General features: G+C 40.7%; 1 protein-coding gene across 12 annotated transcripts in view; it reads right to left on the reverse strand.

Moving 5' to 3' along the window:
* The window catches only part of APBB2 (amyloid beta precursor protein binding family B member 2), a 189673-nt gene that overhangs the window by 87123 nt on the left and 77028 nt on the right, over positions 1-25522 (reverse strand). For 7 of the 12 annotated variants that reach the window (XM_055796092.1, XM_055796098.1, XM_055796093.1 and 4 more), the window contains exon 4: positions 11971-12771. In XM_055796092.1, the coding sequence (XP_055652067.1) occupies positions 11971-12771 (801 nt within the window). Of the gene's footprint in view, positions 1-11970; positions 12772-16861; positions 16931-25522 lie in introns of all 12 variants that reach the window. The other 5 variants (XM_055796101.1, XM_055796100.1, XM_055796096.1 and 2 more) reach the window with 1 other exon arrangement.

Genomic DNA, 25522 nt, shown 5'->3' on the forward strand with positions numbered 1-25522 from the left:
GACAAATGATGCTGGCTTCCCTACAAAAAAACCCCAAAACGACACCTGAACTGAATTTAAAACAATTTTACAAAAGACAAGCCAGATCACTGTTTCTTATTACTGGATGGTTTTTGTAAGGAGAAAATACAGTTATGCTATTTAATTACAATTCCACAAATGAAGACATAAAGTTGTGTAAAGGTTTTGTGTGAACCAGCTTTCCAATAAAAGATTGTTCTTCCAATCTGTCCAAATTGACTGATTTAGGGCTAGCAAAATGAACAAAAAAAAAATGTCCAAGATATTAGTCAACATTCTTTGACAAATCCCAGTCAAATACTGGCTATAAACCACCTCATTTTTTTAACCCCCAAAACCTCACTCAGTATATCAAAAGTTGCTTTACCTTGAACTTTAGCAAATGACTAGGAGTACTGCTCATATGTTATTTAGACAGAATTTCTTCTTCCCTTTACTGCAAGGAAAGGAAGGAATTGTGACATGTGAAGGAGAAGCTAGAAGTCTGGTTCGTAATGTATTTTAAACCTATGTAAAAATCTTTGAGCTCTGTGGATCACAAGTCTAAAACATCACTTCTCAATTCACTACTGAAATGATGAGCATTCAGAAAGATACCGAAAGGTACTAACTGCACACCATGCACTCTGTAACTTGTCAGATACCAGGTGATCTTCCACTGAGCAGAATTTTTATTAACCGATAAAATAATCGTATTAGTATCCAGAGCCAAGTGACATTGTCAACCAGAGCTACAAAAAAGCAAAATAGAAGTGTTACTTACAGTTACTAGATGCTCCCATGTAGTTCAACATGTACTGATCTGCTACCAGCATCCTTCAAGTTAGCTATATACATGTCCCAAGAGCTTCATATTCTCCTTCTGTGTAGCATCTCCAACTCAAATACGGGAAAATACACTGCTATGTTTAAACAGACACTTACTTAATTAGTCTAACAAGGAACGGTGCTTTGGGTGGGAGAAAAGAAAACCCACCCCCATTCAACTGCCGGTAGATGTAACAGAGGAAACACCACATGTTGACCATATAAATGACTGCGTTTTCTACTAAGCCAGGAAAAAATGAGAGAGATGGCTATACAGGAATTACAGCAGAGTGTGCATACAGTGCATTCTCTACTGAATTGATTCCAGCTCGCAAGACATTGATGTATTTTCAGACTGACTCTGCTCAGGAGACAAGGTTTTGAAACAGTACTTTCAGCCCACAAGCCTTTAGATATCAATCACATCAAGATTTAATCAGCTCAACTTTGGACCAGAACAGCCCCTCACCCCACAAATCAACCCTGGAAATATATTTATGCTGGGTTTTTTTCTCCTTAGCTGCCTGTATAAACATGAAAAGAAAAAGCTTAGAAAAATGTATGGCAAAGATCCACTCTTTGAAGACAAAATTCTTCTTAAGGCTGCTAACCTCCGACTCCCTGAAGGTGCATTGCAGGAATGGTAGAAATTGATTTAGTGAAAGGTTTCTATTAGTGAGAGCGCTGTTCTCATCACAAAGTCCCTCCCCTTGCTATAATCAATAATTTAAGCAAAGCCAAGAATCATGTCAGCCAAAATGACCAGAGTTAACTTGACTGTCTCTTTCTTGCAGAATAGAAGTAAAATTAAATTAAAGTCTGAATGGGAATCTATTCTAATTTAAAAAATTAATTTGGCCAACCTGAGTTGTGCATTTTGACTTTCATTTTGAGAAGGGGAAGAGGGATGGGCTTCTTTCTTCCGTACTGAAAACTTCTCAGGTTCAGGAAAAATTAGTGGAAAAATCCACTGCTAAAAAGTAAAAGAAGCCATAACCTCAGATGTAGAGTATTTTATCAGTTACCTGCAAACAAGAAATGTGCTCTACAGAGTTACAACTCTTACTTTAGTAGCATGACAGTGCTACTATACCTATCTCTCAGTGCACTGCAACTATCTCTGAGTTAATAACTGAAGAAGTGTTTAATACCTAAATCTAGCCCTGCAGAATCTCAATTCAAAAGCAATTAAAAGCAAAATAATAGGAAAAATAAATTTAGTTAATATTAAATTATGTCACTGTAGGAAATAAATAGTTTCATTAAGAAACAGTGTCATGAATAGTTCTGAGACTGACTACTTCGAGGCTTTTGCTTGAAAAAATCATACTAGGTAATAAATTAGTCCAGTGTATCAAATGATGTACATATAAAACGATCAACATAAACAGTGGTTAAAAGCAATCCCTGTAACACACCACCATATAAAAATGGATAAAAATGCCCCAGAGACACTATGAGCAGGGCACAAACATACATGCTTCAGATTTGGGGCTGTCCTCCTCCTTGCCCCCCAAGGATTTCTCATCACTGATGTATCATGGATAAATCTACTGTGCAAACCAAAGGACACGCGCTGCTAGGCTTTAGAAATCCAGATCTCAGACACTACAAGAAACCTACTTAATGTCATTACCTTGAGCTTTGTGACATCCTGATATTGGACATTTACAACCTAATGCCGAGTACCCAGCGGCTCCATACATCTCAAAATGAAGCAATTGAGCCTTAATGGCAGATGTATGTGCTTTCACGGGATTGCTGAAAAAAGGCTTCATGTCCCTTAAGGCAGGGACCATACCGCCCACTCTCAAGCAAGGACCGAGTTCAGCGCAAGGTCTCTGCAGCATGCCAAGACCCATCATACAAGGCCTCTCCTGGCCCATGGAGATGGCTCGGTACTGCCCTGAATCTACCCACCTTCTCTTGATGCAGCAGCAATGAACCGAAGGCTGCCTGCACTACCGTCTAGCCCATGTCTTAGTGATACATGCTACAAGTTTTTGTGTATTTAATACCACAGCTTGCAATAACACAGTTGTGACTCAAGGGACCCACAACTCCAATTCAACCAATCCCAAACTGTTAATTAAAGCCGATTTAAATTTCAGTTAGCTCAAGTGGACCTGTGAGAGAGTTAAGCACATGACAAACCAGTGCACTGAGACTGGGGTGTAAAGGAGCCACTAACTTGGGGAGATTAAGAGAAATACCTAAAGATGCAAACATACCAGGGGAATTTAGATCTGTGTCCCTAACTGCAAGACATCTCCTTCCACCAAGGTCTGAATCGAGTCCTGAGCTAGGATTTAACTTTCTCTTAGCAGTACTTCAGTATTAAAGCACTTGTCAGCCAAAGCCCCCTTTTGCCTGCTTTAAGTTTTCAGAACTTCTGTGAAGTAATGTCCCAACCTCAAGCACACACAAATTCCCCAGTGCTCACTTCTGCTGCTTTATCCCCAATCTTAGTCCATCCTGTTTACTGTTGCTGCCTGCCTATAAACGCCCCTGCTTGCTTCCAGCTCATGCTTATTCCAGCTTCCCCTCAGTTTGTGCCAAGTTCTCATTATCTCCACAGCTGAAGTTACTCTCCTTTTGCCTCCCCCTCCAATGGGTCCTCAAGCCTCCAGGTCATGCTCCCATCTTCCACCTCATCATCCTCCCCCCTCAACTTTTCTTTTTCTCCCATCAGCTTTCTCCTTTGCTGAAGCCGCAGTGAGATAAGCCCACCAGTGCTACAGGGGCCTGACGCTGGTATTGCTGGAAATGCTCAGAGAAACTGCAGCAGCCCAGGCTTTGGGTGTCCACTCTGCAGGGGTTTTAGCTGCAAAGAGGCAGGAATCTCCCCAAACTGTACCAGCCATCCCCAGCATTGTACATCTAGGTGAACTGCTGCTACCCCAGCAGCTGTGAGATCCTCCAAAAGCCCAGGGGCCACTGTAAAGACTAGAGGCTCATTCTGCTGACCAGCAACACCGTTTCTCTACCACACCTCCTGCAGCTGAGACACAGAGCACAGAAGACAACAAACAAGCACCCAGCCAGGCTCCAAGAGTGCCAGCACACAGAACCCACCTAGCAGCATACATCCATGTTCTCAGCTTGCCTTAACAAGCAGGGGCCCACAGGTTTTAAGTCCTCCCAAAGGTAACACTGTTTTTTTCTTCCCTTCTCCAGAGATTTCTACACCCGTTTCAAAGCATCAATCAGGTGGATTGAAGTTTGGCCCCAGTTCTATGCAGCGTTCAGAAGTGCTGAGGCAGAGGTTTACTGGATCGATTTTGGTCATGATTTGTTACTACTTGCACAGCTTTACGAACTAGGAATTTTTATTATTTTTTTTTAAGGAGGGCAGTTAGTCCGATATTAATTGATGGTGGCCTTTCTTCTGTGCAACTTCCTGCCTTGCCACCCCTCTGAAAGAGCTATCAGGATCCTGGCTTTTCCCTCTCTTCTGTGGTTTGTCTTCCTTTCCTCTTTGCTTGGTCCTGTATCTGACTCAACCTAAACTCTTTCCATGGTCTCAGGGGAGACCTGCGAAGATATACAACCCTAAGCACAGTAGAGCTTTTTCAGCAAGACACATTCAACCTCAGAGAGGACGTGCAGGATCCAGAATTACACCTGTCCATCCCTGAAACAACATAAGCTTGAGAAGCTTTCAAAAGTAGTTTGTCAAGTTGAGTACCAGACACGATTAAGCTACTCACCACTTCTGGAACTCGAGTTTTCCCTACAGATGCTCAGAAGAGTCTTTCAATTTGCTATGACGCACAACAAGCCCTGTATTAAAAGCATGTTCTAATACCTCTTAACATTACACATCAATGTAAACAGCACTACAGAGTTAGAGGAAACTTGCGGTGCTCTGCAGATCTTGGGAGCTTCCACCCAGGTGGTAGTACAATGCTGGCATTTGCTTTCCTGCATTGTCTCGCCACAACCACTATTCCTTGTTGTCGCCTTTCACTTCCCCCATCGGTATTTTATGTGTTCCAGCAGTCAGGCCTGCAGGTATTTGTTTACCCCACAACTATACATTTTACTGAAAAGAAAATATTCATTTTTAAACCACTCAAAAACACAGCACTGCACTTATATAAAGCAGCACTCTGATTTTGCCCAGATTAGGAATTATGTGCTTTATCACGCTAGCAAGGGAAGTGTTCCTGAAAAGACAAGCACCAAGAAATGAAGTATCAAGGGCAAAATAAGCGAGCTTGTTAAACTCCAATCAGGTAGCCAGTAGTTCAGCCAGAATAACATCAAAGTTAATAATGAAGCTGCATCAGTCAGGACTGGGCCACATTTGACACTATTTTAGCCAAAGCACCGAGCCAGGCACAGCAATGCCTTGGGTAGTCAAAGCACAGCCACTAGACGGCAACTGTCTGTCAACTCCATCTCCCCCAGCCCCGGGGCACCCAGGGTGAGATGTCAGGCTACGAGAAAGCTGTGTTTGGAAAGAATATGACAAACTATCCTAGACCCTTCAGACACAATATAGCAGAGATCAACCAAGGAGCGATTTTTAGAACAAAGCCAGACTCAGAAAAGGAACACAATTTTTATCTGCACTACAGAGTAGATGTTGCAGGCTCTATCCAGCTCGTTAATTCATTTGTGTTACTTGATGCACATCCTGCCTAGCTTGTGGTTGCTCCTTCAGAACACAAGTCCTAGTTCTTGCCTCCTGTCTTGAACACCACCAGCCATCTCAAGGAACATCAGGCAGGCAGTTGAATCAAGCCCTCCTTAGGGTGGGGGGAAATCAATGGCTCTGATGAAATAAAGAATCATTCTTCACCTTTTTGGTAAACAGGAAGTATGAAACTGCAACCATGACCATGCAACACATCCTGGAAAGCCTCTTCCATACTTGCAAATTCTGGTAATTGCAAATAAGAGTTTGGGAGAGGATGCTAATCACTATTGTATAAAACATTTATCCTCCCGTTCCTGAATTCAAGCACATTAATTCAATTTTACATACCTATTTTTATTAACTATCCCAATTCAAAAGGGTGCTGATTGCTGCTCTTTACCGTGGAAACTTTGGTTTTCAAGTCAGAGCAGTTATCCAAGCATTCTAGATATGGATTTAGGTAGCTCCACTGAGAACCACAGGGTAAAACTGACCTGACTGCCCAACTGCAGCAAGCAGCCTCCCTCTGCAGCTGAGAGCAGCACAACGTACTCGAGAATCATCTTTCAAGTTCAATTTACTATCAAGTTCAATTTATTTTATGGCCTTCTACCAGTAGACTGTGAATGCTGATCATTACTGCAAATGCTGTGTAACTATGTGGCCTCTTAGGTTTTCTTTTTTTTTAAACTGACTTATTTTTTCTTCCCTAAAATCCTCTTATAGGGGTAGCTAAAAGAAGGATAAAGATATAATTCAGTTACTCACATACAGAATGTTACCTACACAAACACTGGTGATATACAGCAACAGTCACCTTTCCTATTTCATAACAATCATCAAATGGTCAAGTCTGAGACTATAAAACATGCACCGTTCTTCATACATGGTTACCAGTAACATTCAGGATTAAAAAAACCCTGCTCAGTATTAAAAGCTGACAGGCCGTTAGGATGCATAACGAGTGTGAATTAGAGTCTCTTATTCCTGAAAATCTGAAAATTGGATGTTTACCTAGAACCCTACAATTACACAGGTGATAATATAATTCTTTCTCTAGTATTATAGGACTTGTGTTTATCCACAGTGTAACTGAACGCATCTCTACTACCGTAGATCTTTTTCCACGTTCAGGAACACAGAAAACATGCTCTGTAGTAAATAACATACTTGTTGTCTATATCAGATAGGTCCTGCAAAGGAAAAATGGTGCTTTTCAGAGGACATCTATTTTAATTTTGTCAAAGATACTGGTTAAAATCTGAGGCAGAACTGACCATTGGTATAAATCTTTCTGACTAGTTCATGATTTGCTGTAATTTTTATTGTATTAGAGGGCTATTCTGCCCAGATGCAGTGTTATTTCAGAACACCGGGCTCTGTTTACAAAGACACTCCTGATACCCAAAGGCCAGTCTCATTGCTGTCCTTTCTGCACTGGGTTGAACTTGTCTTTTTGTAATAAGCTATTAAACTGACATCCCAGATTTGCTCAGAGACCAGCAGCAGTCAGGCATTTGGTATATGGCAGTCACATGCAGCAATGGCACTCCCTGAAAAAGAGGACACTTGCACTTTTGATACCCCTTTAAATGACATTTTCAACTGGGGAGAAATAAGGTGTTGCGTGAGCCAAAGACTGAGAAGCTGGGGAGCTTGAGGGGGCTACTGCTCCTGCACAGTCTCCCACAGCTCTGAAGAGAGCAAGGAGGGAGACTGTCCCAGAGCAAGAAAACCTACAGCTCTCTAGCACCCCACGTTTCAGGGACCTTCCCAGTTAAGGGGCTATTCCCTGCTCTGGAAGAAAAGAGTTTTGCTCAAATTAAGACAAAATAGGAAGCAAAAGCAAATTCCATTATTCTTCTTGGGTTCAAGGCAAACAGAATTCCTTTTTTTTCCTCTAGAGAATTCTCATTACTAATTCATTCGAGATTATTACACAGAGAGCTGGTGCTTTACTAAGGACTACACTGAAACTATTTTTCAGGTGACAGAAAGTTTAAGAAATGTGCCTGCCTTCTACAGACCTTTTGGTGAGCTTCAATAAAAAAAAAAAATAATAAAAAAATCCACCCCATAAACAGAAAACAGCAGTAGCATCATCTTCATCCTCTCTCAGGTTTGGGCTGTAGGGTCTGCACTTGACTCCTGCTGTTTGCACCACACATTCACAAAATGTAGGTGAAACTGATAAATACACAGAGACAAATAATAGGTAGACAGTATAATAATACAAGATGGATTTCCTTTGAAAACGAAACTAAGGAAATTTTCTTGAGAGGAGGAGGAAGCACTCCCTACGATTTAAAACCAGTTCTGGGCCATTTGCAGTTTTAAAGACATCTGGAGCTCGTGTTTTGTCAGCCACAAGACTCTTTTGTAAATGACAATAGGTTCAGCTGGATGGGTACAATAGGTCCTGGAGAAGATGCAGTGCCTGAGGCCAATGGAGGCAAGGTTGCTCGTCTGGGAAGGGCTGCCTGTGGTGCTGGGTGTCAACCAGCTCCTGTGGCAGGCGCCTGCCTGTCTCTAGGAACGGCTAGGGCTTGACACCAGCTAAGCATCTCGCTGACACCCTATTACTACTTTGCTGTCTACAAGTCTTTTCTGCTTTGAGATCACCCCAGACTCTTTTATGAAGCACTGAATCTCAGAAACGTGAGAAAGTAAAAAGCACTCGTTAAATTCTCTGAAAATTGAAGTCAATATAGTTCTTATCAAGAAGCGGATACAAATTATTTGAGTTTCCTCAAAACACAATTCTTACACTGTACTGTGCTTGTGGTGTTCGATGCCCCACTATTAATGGACTGTATTGTATTTGTTTAGCAACATTACTAATCAGCAACATTAACATCTGTTTAATAACCAGTCAGTTGGTTTGCATCTTTAAATTGGGTTATCTTGGTTTTGCCTCCTCATTATGAGAGAGAGAGAGTCAGGCCTCTTGAAAACACCTGTTCATTATACTTCAAGTAAAAGTATTCTGCCCTAAGGAGAGTTCAGGAGGATTTTGTCTGAACAATGATGCATCCTCAGTGCAAACAATTAAAGGAGTAAATTTTTCAGGGCCTTTGAATTACATACCTCCAAAACAAAACACATGAAAACAAAACAACAAAAAAATCTCCCCACAAAACAATATTCTGTTTTCCTGGATTTGAATAATGAATTGTGTTAACAGAGGGAAGAGGAAGACAAAAACCTCCAAAGCCCTGAAAGAAGCATACTGTGATTTTCAACAGTGTCCTCTCAGGAGGTATTTCTATTGTATTCATATATATACTAACATGCTAAATGTAATCTCTGGATTGAACATCTACTGGTATCTACTGGACTGCTCTCTTTAATGGATTGATTGTTCTTAATTTTTTTCTTTTCTTCCCCCTTCCCAGAAGTCATATGACTAACACTCTACTTTTACAGACTCTTCTCCCAGACGCCTTTCTCCCTTCATTCCCTTACATTTATTACTACAGCATAAACTCAAGGGTTGGAGACCCCACGCGATGCTCTCCTCCCAGCCAGATGCAGTAGCAGTAAGGAGCCCTGGCCATGCCCAAATCTTGGGCCTCCAGGATGGGCACCACCAGGGCTCACTGCATGACTCCCCAGTTGGGAGGGTTCCCTTCACCGATGCTAGCACACAGGGACAACGAGGAATGAACAATTACGTTAAAAAGACTGGAAAGATCTACTGCAGGGGAAAGTGCCATGTACCTCTGGAGCCGAGCCGATGGCCCAAGCAGGTCGGTTCAACGCCTCCACTGAAGGGATGTTTAAAACTGGATCACACAATCACAAGAGAGCCAAGATGCCACCAATCCTTGCTTTCCGAGGTTTCTCCTTCTTGCCTACTCCTAAACGCGGCTCTCACATCTACTCCGTGGCCTCAGAGAGCCTACACACAGCCCTCTGGGAATCTCTTGAGTTTTCAGTCAACCACCACTGCATAAAGGCACTGGATGCTTTTTCTGCCTGCCGGAAACTACTTCTCTCTCCCCTGAATGGCAGAAGGGTGCAACTAGTCTCAGGAAGCAGCAAGTATTACTTGGTTTCCTTCAGCAATTCCACACACTGCTGTAGCACCCAAGTTACCTGGCCAGTGAGGTAACTCCCGTAGCTTGACCTGGCACAACAGAGACAAACGCTTGCCTATGGGCACCACAGTAATTCAATTAACTCTTGGGAAGAAGGCATAGGTGATGACTGTGCAAAACACTGAACTGTTCCTGACCTTGCCCTCAAAAAAAGAAAGTTCAGTTCATTTACTCAGCTTTTATATGACCTCTTATTACCCTTCAAACACCCTTGGAGATAGATGAACTTGCCTAAGGATTACTCAAATCTAAAAGGCTGGAGCCCCTGAGAGCAACTAGAAAATCTGCCCCCAAACAAGTAAGTCTGGGGATACTTGCACCCAGTTGTGATTTCTGCTTTTTTCTACACCAGCAGCGTTACTTTTTGCATCCCGCTTTTCAGCCCCCCAGACGGAGCTGCCAGGGAGCCTGAGAAACTTGCCAGTTTTATTGTGTCCAAAAGGTGCAATAGCTGGATGTTTTTAAGAGTCCATGAACACTTACACATACAGGCATCTTAAAACCAGTGATCCAATCCAGTATGATAGGTCCTACATCCACTCAGTGCTCTCTGACAGTGAACATGAGGATGAGAAAAAAAACCACCTCTACCACTTTGATCTTGAAAGGCAATTTTGAGGCTTTCTAGGGCTTTCTGTTTATTTTAAACTCTTGTTAGAGACTGAACTCAGATATCTGGACATCTGCTTTTCTGTAACTGTTTATAATACATTGGTTGCTAGTATGGTGAAGGTAGCAAAGAATTAAAAGAAGCCCTTTATTCTGCTTTAGACAAGTAGTAAGCTCTGAGGGCTTTATTAATTGATATTTTTTCTTTCTTTTTTTCTTTTTAAAAAGAAAACCCCCATACTCAGCAGGGAAAAGTTTCCCTTGATTTCCATACTGAAAAAAAACCACAGCTCAGCTAAAACTTGTTTACTTAAATAAGCAAACTTGCTAACACCTTAAAACAGCTGAGAAAAACCCCCTTCCTGAATGCTGAAAGAACTCATACAACATACAGTGGCAATATATGTGGGAAGAAAATTTTACACACATTTAAGAGGAGAAAAAAAACCTTATGCTAGCTCTTAGCATCTTAGGCCACCCTTACTTAGACTACTTGAATTACTCTAGTTTAGTTTTCAGTGAATATAGATTTTCTACTAGTTTCTCATTGCCAAACCTGTGGCAAGTACAAAGACAGAAGGAGCCAACAAGCTCAGCCTTAAGTTATCTAAATAGCACCTATTGATAGTTTCTCCAGAAAACGTTACCAGTGATGTCACACATATCAAGTATCTCAAGAAATACTATTAGCTCAAACAGCAATTTTAGTAAGCTGAAAACTTCTTCATTTTGCATGTGAAGAGGTGATGTCATGAAAATTTTCTCTCTTAACAGCACAGGTTTGTTACATATCAAAAAGAAGATCTGTTATATGTCACATAGTGGGAATTCCTGTATATGATTTTAAAAACCCCTACACATTAACATAAGTGTCACTGTTGTCATAATCATGCAAGACTGACATGTAAAGCAGCTATAGATTTAGACCATGCTGGCCTCCATACAGTATATAATCTCTACACTGTAAGAATGAAATAATTTAAAATACAGTGTATGATGAGCTTCTTTAGACCTACGTCACCCTTGAGAATCAGACTGGCACCCCTCATGTTGACAAAATTGTACCTTTATGTAGTCAATATAAAAAAAAGTAATGAAATTCATTAACCAGAGTAAGTGAGATCTCTCAAGTTTTAAAAATAATACAGATGTGTTGTGAATCACAACAGAGCCATTGCAGAAATCATCATTACTGTTCAAATAATTAATAAGCCCAGGCTTCCAAAACATGAAATGCCATGGCTTCAGCTTCTGAGTCACTGTGTGGAACTGCTGCACAAAGAAAACGAAACACAGAAATTAAATGACCCGAGGACTTTTTTAAAAATAAAAGGGCATAGTGGGTATAGTCACAAAGTTTTGTATTAAAAAACTAAATATCTTTGCTGAACCCAAGAATCATTGCTCAGAGAAGTTTTTGTTGTGTGTAGGCAGCTATCAGTAGTTTAGCATCTCCAGACAGTCATGTACTTCTCACAACATATTGCTCTTCACTAATCAGTGGGTATTATTTATAAACTAGCAAAAGGTGCAGTTAGCACATTTTTACGACACTGTCTAAAGCACTTGCTGGTGCCCTTCCTAAAGCTGCAGCGGTGGCCAGGCTCGAGCAGGAAGCTGCCAAGTGTTCCCAAGCAGACTAGGAGCTGCGTGCACCTTACAATGCAATCCACCTCGCCACTGAAAGCGCCGCTAAATCGCCTCTCTCCTTCCAGCTGCCAACTGAGAATTCTGAGTTAAGAAACGTGTTTCTACAACAGTGGCTGTGAGCAGCCTTTACTGGCGTACCTGTTTCGTCGGGCGAGCTTGGCGAGGCGCTGTCCTGGGACAGCGTAGTCCAGCTGGAGTCCTCATCGCTTGGGGCCAGGTTTTGAATCCTATGGAGGGCACAATCTGTTTTGGCCCCGGTTTTTGGGTGGTCTTTCTTAGTCTCAGGGCTTGATGACACCGTGGCAACCTGGCCATCCTCTGGGCTTGACAGCTTGTTTTGTTTCCGGGGCAGGGCTTCTCCATTGACAATAACGGTAGAAGTCTGGCTGTTGCTTTGTGCAGATTTATCTTCCATTGAAACAAAACTCTGCTCTAGCTCTCTGGTAGATGTCTCTAGATCTGCATAGTAGTTCAGGAAGCTCTTGGTCCTCCTTGGCTGCGAGGGCAGTATTTCACAGCCAGAGGAATCCTGCGGGATCGGCTCTTTGCCTTCAAACTTCTCAGAAGTTACGTTTATGCCTGCAGTGGTACTGAGGTTTTTGTTGGGATCCTGCTGTCCCTGCTCGGCGGCTTTCCTGAGCTGGTTTTCTCCATTCTTCACCAGCTTTATGTTGGCAGAACTGTTACCCAGAAGGGGCTGGACTGCTGGATCGGAAAGACCCATGGCTGTCTGAATATTAGTCAGCGCATATTTTTTCCTGCACTTTGGAGGAGTGCTGTTCTTGGCCTCTGTGTGCCTGATTTCTGCATTCAGAAGTTCATTGTGAGAGGAGCGCAGGTTAAGGGTGTTTGGCGGGGTGGCGGGGTTGTTGCGGTTCACAACGTCTGTCGTGCTGCCGCTTGCCATAAACACTGCCAATGCGTCCACACCGGAATCAACTAGAAAAACAAAAGAAATAGTTGTGAAACATGTTCATTACACACACTATTTTGCTAGGGCTTCTGGTCAAGGGATGTGGCACTTTTCGTAACTGTTTTATAGTAGGAAAATTACCACAGCCTAAATGGGTAAGAGAACAGACAAAAGCTTAGCTTATTAAATAAAGAAAAACAGAGGCAGAAAAAAATATAGAGATTGTCAGGACCACAAAGCTGAGAAAAAGTAGAAAGCTTGACCTATATACAAGGCAGTTTTAGGGCAGTTTCTTCATTGTCTGACTCTTGCAGGAAGGCTTGGGGACAGAAGAAGCGCCCTCTGCAAATGCCTGGAAGTGCAGAAGCCATCCTTACCATCATTTCATTTTAGTATTTCACCTCTGTCTCCGATGAGGAGGGGAAGAACTCCTCAAGCACTCATCACTAGGAAGCAGAAAATCTGAGAAATTTCTAAGCAGACCACAGGCAGATGCTGCTCCTTTTTCATCTAAGGTAGAACTCAAGTACTGTTAATTTTAAGCCTTAATTTTAATTAATTAATTAAATTAATGCTTAATTATCTTTTATATATTCTATATATAATAATATATGTTACTTATAATTAATATAATAAATCAAATTAATTAATACCATTAATGTTAAATTTAAGGTCAGTGGTTGCCTCTTTATACCTATATGTTCTCTGCTCTTTTGTCTTTTTCTCCCCACTCCCTGTCTGTTGGTTGGTTGGGGTTTTTTTCTTTCAGAGGGAGCTTGAGGGTCAGAAGGTAGGGAATACAAACAGTAAATTATTTCACAAAGGTGTATTTGATTTGTGTGAGGAGGAAAAAAAATCCCTTGACAAAACATCCTGCTCTAATTCAATAAACTTTAAAAATTTCAAAGGTGAAGATAGCTCACTATTTCTACAGCTCACAAAGTTCAAACTTAAGGATAAAACATACATCACAGTTCAGTGTACACATACTCCATCATTAAATGAAACCATTCTTTTGTCTACTTGTAGACAACTTCCTTATTTTTGTTAGCCAGGGGCACAGCTCACATTTTGAAAATTTTCTGAAAAAATATTAAGGTTATTGAGGGAACAGATTTTTAGACTATGAAAAATGATCAAAAAATGTAATTTTTGTATTTTTAAAAAACTATAATTTTCCCTGTACTGTTTATTTATGGCTACCACTAATCTGCACAAATACTTCATGAGTAGTAGTAACTGTTGCTTGACACCTGGTGACCAAATTAGAGGCCAATTAATAAATCACTCCCATCTGTCACAGCATGAAACGCCCTTTCTGTTGTTCCTAATTCTCAGATACCACTGGCTGCTTATATTGCACATAAAAACATGTCTCGGGTTTATTCAGGAATGAAAAGCTGTAATCTGAGCTAGCCGATGACAGAACATTCCAGCTGAGTTGTGCTGCATCCCTGTATATTTGATATACGACATAACTGCTGTACAGATTTACAAGAGATTAAATATATGGGTTTTAAAAGAACATATACATAAACACAGTGAAAAGGAGCACTTCATAACATTACATAAATGCATGCACAGTTGCTAGTGTTCCCTCCTCTTTGATGTGCTCTTAAAGCTGCACACTTCAAACATCACTCCAGTTCATTTAAAACCAAGCAGATCAAGTATACACTTCATTCCCTGAATCACCCACCTAGAACTTCTAAAAATCGTTTAAAACAGAATTTAAACTAAATTTTATAAATTTTCCTGCCTGCCATTTTCTCAAGCCTCAGTCAGTCAGTCTAGACCAACTGCAAATTCTGCAGAAGAAATTATCACCCCATGCACACTGTGCAAGAGCCATCAGCTTAGGTAACAGTTAACAAACATCCTACAGACAATTCCAGCTTTAGCCACAAAACACAACCACGAGATCATTTAAAGGAACTTTGTAAGTGTCCTTCTCATATAAACACATCAATACATGTTGCCTTCTGCATCTTACCTAAAACCAACCAAGTATAAAGCAAGCAAGGTCACATCTGACACTACATGTTACCAAAGCACACGTTTTAATCTAAAATACATGGAACGGCCTGTGTTTATGGACCGGCTGCTTCGTATCTTTTCTGAATCAGTTAAAAGTCCAACAATCTGGAATTCATGGAATTCACATGAAAAAAATCATTTAACAGAGCAGGATAATTTTGACTCACAGCCTGACCTTTAAAACTTACGGAACTGCACAGTACCTACAGATTTCACTGAATTATATTTTACTTTACGCTTTGGCAAATTAAAACAAGCAATGAAGTTTTTCATCAATTAATACAATTGCCACGACCTGGAACAAGACTGAAATGTATTGTTTGCCTTTGTTAATCATGCAGCCTTTGCCACTATTTTTACCACTGAACAAATTTCTTAAAAAATAACCTTCCTAGATAAAGCTTAAGTATCTGCCTGCCAAATTATCTCTAGCCAGTCTCCTGCCATTAGCATGTCACTTATCAAAAATATAATAAGCACACAGAAACACTGAAACAAAATGTATTATGTTTTGCTAGTGTGTTCGATAAAGCTCCCCCACTGATTTATTGAACATTGGCACATTGATCACTGACTGAAGCAAAGACTCCAGAAGTCTTTGTGACCCATGCAGTGTTTGTAAATTGGGTGCTAAGCTGGGCTGGTGTACGATCATGAGCAGAAAAATGTCAAAATTAATCTTTCACTAGACACTATCTCCCTTTCTGACCCCATTTCAAATGATCTATTAATCAAATCATCATGATCAAATGATCAATGAACAAGCAAATAGTACCACGAGGCACGCAGAGCAGAGCAGGCTGTCCTCTCAAGGGACAGGTGCCTGCCCACTGGCTGTCATCCTGCACTCCCAGCCAGGCTCTGCGATGCATGCACCTGGCTTCCCTTTGCTCTTGGAAACAGATATAAAGGTGAGAAAAAGGGAAGCAACAAAAGAGGCAAATGGAGAATAAGAAATACAGATGGGAAAGGGCCGGTCTTGCATCTCAATACCAGACCAGGACTAACTGAAGTGCTGGAAAACAGCTGAATGCAAGGAAATGCTTAAACATACTGAAGAAATCCTGGATTGCCTAGTAGAACAGCATAAGGAAAAAGAATGATAGCTTGTCCCTCCTCCCTTATACAGTACACTGTGATGCTCAAAACACATCACTTTTCCCAGAGGAAGCACATTCCAACTTTCTAATTAAAAGCTTCAAGGAAATGCAAATTCTTCCTGTGCCTGTAATTTCAAGCCCTAAATTCCCATCACTGACTTTTCCTGTGATTTTGCCTCTCCCGCCGACCCTGCCTCCCTCCCCCAGGGGTACCTTACACAGGCTGGCGCTGCGTCCCCACCTGCTACCCGACACCCTATGCCAGGGGTCCTGCACCCAGGGGCTCTGCCACAGGCAGACCCCACCTCCCCTGCTCGGGCAGCTCCTCGCACTGCCTGGCTACCAGCAAGGACATCGCTACTGGCACAGGGCACCTGGGCACCCTTTTTTCAACTCCTCTGCCTTTTGCTAAAAAGCAAACACAGATAGACAAGCAGACCAGGAATCACTGATTTGATATGTGTATCTCACCTAAAGCAGGTGAACAGTGGTAAGTTATAAGTCAGCAAAAACAGGGTATTGTAATAAAAAATACTGGACTCTGGTGGTGCATAAAGACAGGATGTAAGCAGGTAGATGTCACAGCAATTCATTAATGGTTTTAGCTTGCTTACTTTTTGAAAGAAATCACAGTCTCAACTGCATACTTCTAACATTTAGAAACATACCCACAGACACAGGTTAATACACTTTCACCACAATAATGTGAGAGAAAATGCCATTGCAAACAGAAAACAGGGCATGAACAATTTGTCTTTATCTCTAATAAGACTTTTTTGCATTGTATTGTTTAGGGTAGTTTTAAAAAAGCTGAAGAGAGTTTATTCAAAAAGGCACTGTTAAAAAGAAAAGAAAGTGCTTGCTCTTTTTCATGTGTAAGTGCAAAATGAAAGCAAAATACGGGCCTGGGAAGAAGAAAGAAAAATAAGAGTATAGTTTCACGTATTTGCATAGCAGAATCTTTTAAAGGGCATCTGACCTGGAAGTACTTCTGACATGGCTCACGGGGCGTCAGCAATGCATCAGGAAATAGATTATAATTTGAAATCTGAAAAGAGGGATCATTTAAGAGTTAAAACCAAAGGAAAACACAAAATAAAAATACCACATTTCAAAAGCTCCTGAGAGATGTTAAGCATTCTAAACAAACCCCAAAACATAACAGTGAGGATCTTCTGAGCTTTCAACGATATTTGACAGTAATTAAAGTATGGGAGAGGCTAGTCTACAGCAATTTAAAACAACTATGAGATTTTTCTTAATATACACTTTACTAGGAGCACAAGTTCAACAATATTCTCCAGTTTTAATCAACATACCATAGCAAAACCTTCATCCCGTTAGAAAATCTGAGTTTTTCCCCAATTACCCAACTACAGCTTACTCATACAGCAGCACTGGTAAAAATAAACACAGCAGTAAGGCATGTGCACATGAAAATTCGCAGAATGAGATCCAGCATACGAAACTAAGCAGCATAGTCTGCAAGGCTGATCCTACAGAAGGGAATCATAAAAAGCAAGCCAGGCAGCAAGCTCCTGTACAGGACCCTTTCCTGGCCATCATCTTATAAAGTAAGCCATTTTGCCTTAAAGTCTCTGGTTTGGACGTGAATGACACGTACACTAGGAGACAAGGTGTTTCTATGCACTTATGACTATTACTGCCATTGTGTCTAGGAAACATAGGAAATAAATAATACAACCTTTTCATAAAGCAGATTCCCTTTCTGCAAGGGTAGCTGTTGAGTACAAAACATTTAATGACAAACTCATGCCACAGGGCTACAGCCTCTGGTCCTGTACAATTTGGCTCTATATAAAGCCTAAGCAGCTGAATAAGACACCTGTATTATACAATGATTGCAACTCAACACTAGCTAACTCCTCCTGCTTCAAAGGGTAAATTCCAATGTTAAAATACTAATTCTTAGGTATGCTAACACACTGTCTTCTCACATCTGCATTCATTCAACTAGGACCAGCTAAATGGTAATAGTTAAACAGGGTCAGCTGAAAGCACCCTAATGAAGTCTAGATTTACATTAATGTAGCTGAAATCAGAATTGAGACTAGAAGCTTTCTTAGTGGCATCGTTCTCCTTCTTGCCAACATATCTACACTAATTCCAGGGAACATTAAACACTTTCAGAACAAAAAGGAAGGAAAACACTTGAATGAAGTGCTGTGGTAGATCAGAGCAAACAACGATGTTCCTATAGCCAGTGGTTTTCATCTCATTGCTCCCTCTAGCAATGACATCTCTGCTGGACTGAGCTTAGAAGCTAGAGAGAAAGCTCAGCCAAGACAGGAAAGCAAATTCCTATGGCGGGCAGAGCAGTTCTGGGAATGCAAGAGCAGGAAAGGAGCAGGGCTGCAAGCAGCTTGCATGCGTGCTGTCAAACCCATCTGCGGCCTCTTCCACACAAACCTCTGAGTTGCTGAGGATGAGAAGGACCTCTCAAGATCGTCTAGTCCAACACTCTTGCCCAAGCAGGGAATCACTGCTGCCCTCTCCACTCCACCCTGGCTCTGCCCTCACATCAGAACAAAATTGCTGCTGTGACCTGCTTGCTAAATTCGTCTTCTCCCATTTCCAGCTATTTCTGTTTCACCTACTCCTATTGAAATGACCATCCAGTAAGCAGCTCTCTGTCCTGGCTCCTCTACCCCAAAGAGGCACCCTGCCAGCCCCTGCTGCCACAGTAATGACATTTTTCCTTTTAGAGCTAACCATGCTGCCAACCGACTGCAACAGCCTAGCAGCAGTGCTGTCTCTGTTCCAGTGAAGCTCTTATTACTGGAAATCCATAATGCTGATCTGTCTTTAAGTAATTTTATTAAGGAAAAAACAACTTTAGATCCTGCAATGAGTGCTAGCATTCAAGCGGAGTATGCCTTCCCATTTGCCATTTTTTCTCACCACCTTCCCACACAGCCAAATTCCTCATCCAGCAAAAATTCAGAGACAAGATGCCTCTTAGAATCAGATTCTAACAGCTAAAAAGGAAAAAAAGTAAAATTAATAATGACAAAAAGTAATGGCCTAAATTCATTAAGATAAATATATCTAAATAATCAGTGTATATTTGACTATCTGGCTGAAACTCTGTATTACAGATGACCTGGGTCATCTTATGCTACTGGAGTATTCTTAAATAAAATGATCACTTGGAGAAACAAAGAGCAATTCTTTCATTTATACAAGGCATAACCATGACATGCAATCACAACTAATCCTGCATTTAGTAAGGGAAAAAACAAGATGGCATACTAAGTCTTTTCTAAATTCAATTTTCTCGCTTTAATTAGATTCTCCCCCCCCCCGTGCAGAATGGAACACTCTGGCAGGCAAAACCAGTGTTGTCATGGCAAGAAGATGCAGTGTGCTTTAGCTATTGGCTACTTGCAAGCACAGATAATAAGGCCTTCTGTCTTCGGATCTATACATTCACAGCAACCTTTGCTAAGTAAATCTCTGTCATTTTTTTCTAATCCTGCTGTGTAAATTAAACTCCTGAGGCTTAGCGTTTTGTTTTTTTTTTTTTTTTTTAATTGACATATAAATTACTCCGTTTCTACAATAAAGACTATATCTCAGACTTGTTAAAATACAATCAACTATTTTAAATGCTAGTATAGAGCACAAGCATAAGCTTCATTGTCTTATACACAGAGACACAAACTGAGTAATAGCAACTCAAATTTCTGCAACTGTGATGACCAATAACTCAAGGAGAACTTGGTCTTCCATATCCTGCAACTTCAGTCTCAAGTGCCATCCACAGATAACTTTTACCAAGTCTGAAGGTAAGCAATGCATAATCAAACCTGATCAGAATCACCAGAATCAAAGCATGATACCACATGAAAAAGAAACCTAAGATAAGCCATCTCAGCAAAAAAAAAAAAAAAAAGATAATCAAAATGCTCTGTAGGACAGGCAGCCTACCTATATGCTTAATGGAGTAACAGAAAGGAATCAGCAGCCACGGATTTGGCACATAAAATGACTTAGACTGATTCAGACTGAGCTCGGACTAGGGATTTTTCAGCCCCTTGTAAATTTAGCTTAGATCAGTTGACAGCTCCTAAATCAGGAAAGCAAAACCACTCAAAAGATGATTGATTCCTTAACAGGGTTAAGGAAGCCCACAGGGCCCAGCATCAGCTTTCCAGCTGTTCGTAAAGGCACTAACCCAATACCGAGCTCTTTGATCCAGAGACACAGGCAGCAAAAGTAGGAAAGAGATTAAGCACAGGTCACAGCATTAGTAACAGAAGGAGCAAAAATGTTAACTGAGCCCCTGTCAGATACAATGGATGAGTTACGTTCCAGCACAGCATCTGTGCTGGATGCAAATTAAAAATAAAATAAAATAAAATGGGGGGGGGGTGCCCACGAGTGGGGGGAAGATGATCATCATTAACCACCTCCCACACATCCACACATCTTGTCTGTGGCTCTGCTATTTGCAGCTTGCAAACACTCGACTGTTCCTGCAAAGCCTAGAAACAACACTGCATACTTGTGAGCACAATCCACTTCAGATTTTGGTTTTTAGAGGAACTACTAACTGCATGCACGGAAATGCAGACATTTCGGCTTCTCTTTTTAAACTAATACATTTTAACAATTAAACCTCTGCTTGCCTGGCATCATTTCACCTGCTACAACTTCACCTGCCCTCTGAATTACATATAATATATTTATGACTAGTTACACATTAAGCTTTTATCAAGGTTATTCAGAAATGTTTTTCTGCCCAAATTACCCAGACTGGTAGTAGTAGTTTTGACCCACCGATTATCACTGCTTCGTAGCAGAGATCTTAAAATGCATTTGAAAGGGTATGGTACACCAAAATTGTTTTCTTGTTACTATAAGGTTGTACTTAGTGTCTAATCAGGCTCTAGAGATGAAAATCTGAAAATTAAATTAATGGGAAATAATCTTTCCGTAGACTCTCTACAAATTTAATGAAAAGAAATAAGGAAACAAAATACATATATAAATCAAAAGCATCAATATAAAGAATGAAAACTTCTAATTTCATTAATTCCTAAGTGTTCGCAAATAATTTCAAGTTGGAAATAGTAAGCTGAGACCTGTGAGTAAAAATAAAAAAAGTCTAAGTCTCAGTGACAGAACAGAGCATTAGATTGACTGCCAGATTTTTTAAAATGAAAATACCAGGGTTTTCAAGGAGAGGAAATTAAGATTTTGCACATTGACAAGATTGTGTCTGTTCCACATACATTAAAAACATTCTGTATCTCAGCTAGGTAAGGTTATTACACATGCACTTTTAACTACCTCTGCTAAAACTGTCTTAAAAGTTGGACTCGTACGTCCTACCCACATACACCTTGCTCCCACTAATGGAACAGAATGTACTTCAAAGCACAGGATGCACCAAACCAGAAAAAGTCTCCACATTTCTAGCCTGTTTTCCCATTAACAGCTGAACTAAAATAAGGCTCATTACACAAAGTGCTACATCTCAGCAAGGCTGAAGGTTGCCTGCAAAGCTACATACTGTCTTCAACCAAACTGTAATGGGACAAATCATAAATACTTCAAAATATAAACAGTTTATAGAGTGAGTGTTGCAGTACTGCTTAAGCTGACAGAATGCCAAGAAATTACTAAAATGGCCATACCCTACCGTAACTCTCCCAATGTAATTATGGCACAAGAATACAGGAATAACTTTAATCTTGACCTGCTGTAGCAAGTAGAGCTCCTGGAGAATGCTGTTGTACTACACTGAGAAACTTCTACCCATAGTGCTCATATATAAAACAAAACCGCATGCTCATAAATAAAACCAAAGTATCGTATTTGCTTTATGGTCCCCATAAACTAAGCAGATCAATCCGTAATAAAGTGGAAGGAGAACATAACAAAAAAGCAACTGCACTTACTGGCATCTATATTAATTACGCTGAAGTGTAGCTAAAAGGGGGCTCAGTTTCAACAAGCAGCAAACTTGGCTGTAGGAGACATTGAACGAGGGGAAAAGAACAAGTTACTAGTATCACTGAATGTCAACAGTCTTGAGTTCTTGATGTGCTAGCTAAAAATCCTCTACTCTCTTTTTTTTTTTTTCCTTATCTACAAACCCAGAGACCTTCACAAGGCACTTTGAACACCAAAGGAACTGGGGTTCCTATGAAAAGGGACAAACACACGCTGCAAATCTGGCACCATGGTAGTTCTCCAGGAACATGCACAACCCCACTCTGGTCTCACCATGAAAAAGAAATAGACCTGTCAGGGTCCTGGGACCGGGATATTGTTTAATTATGCTAAGAAATAAAACCAAAAGTGACAATATGCATTCAGAGTAATGTATAGTTCCTAAACCAAGATTTTTATCTACAGGCTGAGAGTCAGCTCCTATCTGTGCAAACAGGCATGTGTTCTGGGGCTTCACCAGGATCACCCAAGAAGTCTTGTTGAAGTTATTGTGCGAAACTCCGCATAGCTTCCTAGTAAAGGTAGAAACCTAAACGAGAGGCTTTAGCGGGGAGAGCAATATATGTGTCTTTGGGTGCTTGTGTATTTTCACTCTATGTATTCCCTCCCGCCTTTTCCTCAGCTAAGCAACAATAATGCGGAGCTTTTCAACAACTTTACAGAAAACTGTCCCCCAAAACATGATCTGAGCAGTGCTAAAACTTGACTCTCATTTACACCAAGGTATCTTTTTCTGCAATGAAAAGGTTAGGAGATACAGGGCAGGATTTTGCGGATATAGAATTTTACTGGGATGCTCCTACCAATAATTGCACCATGGATACACTCCTCCTGGTGGGTGAGGGTGCCACTTTGGGTGAGTTTTCTTTTCCTTCAGAAGCAGCTTCAAGCCAAGCCCACAGAGCTACTCCATGGTAGTGTTCACACCAACTCATCTTGGGATAATGATAGCAATGTAGTTACTGGCACTGGCTGCAAGACTGGAAGTTTAGGGGTTTTTGCAGGGGTTTACTGTTACTTATGTCACCAATCTCGCATTTGTTTATTTCACTAAGCTAAGACTTTCCAGCAGTTTCACAATGCAACAAGCCCCTCGGCAAGATCAGCAGTGAGGGGCTGCCCCAGTGCAAAGAAGTTTGCATCTGGGCATTCCTTAGGAAGCTGAAGAGACATAGGCAGAACAGGAATTTGAAGGTTCCTGGAGGGAAACCAAACCCCAAGTTTATAAAATCAACCCTGCTCTCTCTGCCCTCAAGTATACTGAATTATTTATAAGAGCACCTCTATCATGAGCAATGATCAGGAAGAATCAAGATTCCAACCTCTCCCCTCTCCAGTCTAAAGGGAGCGGCTTCCTGTGAGGGATCCTCAACCTTGATTTATGAACATTCCATCAAAATGTTATTTAAAAAAAAAAGTTTACTTGGGAAAAACAAAACAAAACAAAATCACCTTCCACCAGAAGTTTCTGAAATAAAATTCCAGTCAGCTCTAATAATTATAGTGGCAGAATTATATCAATAAATCATTCCATATGGACACTAGTCTGAGTCATTTTAAAATAAGAGATGCCTAACAGTTCAAAAAGAAATAAAAGTCCACCTCTGCCTGCCACAAATCAAGAGGATGACTTAAGACTGGGAGATGTGGCACTGTCTTCTGTGGGCAGTGAGGGCTGGTCGTGAACCTCCAGGCACATGCAGGTCCCTTCTGCCCACTGAATGCTCATGTGCCATCACAGGCTGCACTTCCACCCTGGCATCCTCCAGAGGTCAACAGGTGCTGAAAACCACCACCCACAAACTCCTGCACTTCCTCACTTCCAAGGTCTTCTGAAAAAGCGAGCTGCCTTTTTTTTTTTTTTTTTTTAAAAAAGGCACTCTCACAATGCAGCGCATTTTATTATTATTACTAGTATTATTATTATTATTGTTAAACCCTTCCTGAGCATCTAATGCCATCAGAATGGCACTGGAACCAATTCCATTTTCTCCTAAACTCTTTGTTCACATTACAGTATCATGCAAAATGCTACACTAAAGTAAATGAATTATTATGCTGAGGAAAGGATAATGCATGGACAACTCAATAAAAAGTTTTTTCCAGACTTACAAAACCCTTTTACTCTGCACAGAAAAAAAATTTTTAGTATGAAAGAAAATTCGAAGCTACCTAAACAACATAAACAAGTTCCATGTTTTCAGAAAAGCTACTGCAGGCAATGCAGAAAAGTGGGTTTTATGAGTAAATATTAGAAAGATACAAACAGAGCTCAGGAGAAATTCATAGTAGTAGTCTGTTTACAAAACCTAGCTTAGCAGTAGCTGAAGACTGTACATCTTTTACAAAAGCACAGAGAAGAAAAAATACAATCCAACAAAACTGCACACAAGGGAGAGTTAAGTCAGGACAAGCAGTGCTACACAAGAGCCAGGGATACACCCAAGACTGCTTTGCTTACTGTCAGTAATCAAAGGAGATCATTGCTCTGTAATTACACTTTTTAAGTCTAAACTAGCACACACCTGTTAAATTCCCAGCTTTCAATTTTACATTTTAAACATCTTGCTGTTTCTACATCTTCAGCACCTGTGTTTCAAATGCGTTTCCTAGCACTGGGCTTCAAGTAAGCTGTTTTCTGTTTACATTGTTACCTGTTTTCTTGAGTATAAAACCTTTTGCTATTCTCCTAAGACCATGCACTATTATATACATTAAATTTATGAAATAATTCAACAAAACAGTCAATGTCATAAATGGATGACATATTATCTCACCACCAAAGCAGCAATACAGCTGCTGTACTCCACACAGACCTAATCCTGCCCTTCATAGCCTTTATTTAAGTATATACATATGTATGGTCAGAAGATAAAAGTCAGGTACTAAGGCTTAAAGCTGCACCAAGTCCTTAATGGTACATTAAGACTGCACATGTGAATGTGAAACAATAGATGAGATGGTGCAACTACATATTATTTATGCAAAGAAAACAAAAGCAAAATTATTTACTTTACCAGCACTTTCACTGAGATCTAATCTGCTATCAGAGATTTCATTATGATCCGCATTTCCCTAAGACTGGGTAATTTCAATAGCATTATTGTTGGATGTCCAAAGCACTTATTATGCTAGGCACCGGGAAGTTACACAAACCATACAGTAACAAAACCAAAAAATAAAGCAAGTTTCCTGGCTTAGAAACCCTGACAGTTTAAGGAACGGGAAAACTTGGCTTAACAAAAGCATAAAGCAACCATGAAGTAGATATTTTGATATCTGTCCTCAAACAGAGTGAGCTGTGGCGCCAGCTGGTTCTGACTCAAGTTTCAGCCCTGGCAGATGATGCGAACCACAGCGTTACCCCAAGCAAACAACTTCACTTCTTATCTGTCTGCAACTGCTCAGACAACAGGAAAACCATCCTAAGGTCTTCTGATAAGAATTTACTGTTCATTACTTGTTCTCCCTAAATAGGAATGGGAAAGACTTGAGCACCTACCTCTACAGTAGATCATTTTAAAGCTCTGAGCCTAGGCATGAGACGTGGATATCATGCACAAGAGGACATGTTTGGAGGCTAGTGTCTAGATTTGATGTCAAGTGATTCCGACAGATCAGTCTAATTCTGTACTCCTGCACTTGACAACCAGAGACC

Source organism: Falco peregrinus, chromosome 2 (assembly GCF_023634155.1).
Source record: "Falco peregrinus isolate bFalPer1 chromosome 2, bFalPer1.pri, whole genome shotgun sequence".
In the NCBI taxonomy this organism is placed as follows: domain Eukaryota; kingdom Metazoa; phylum Chordata; class Aves; order Falconiformes; family Falconidae; genus Falco; species Falco peregrinus.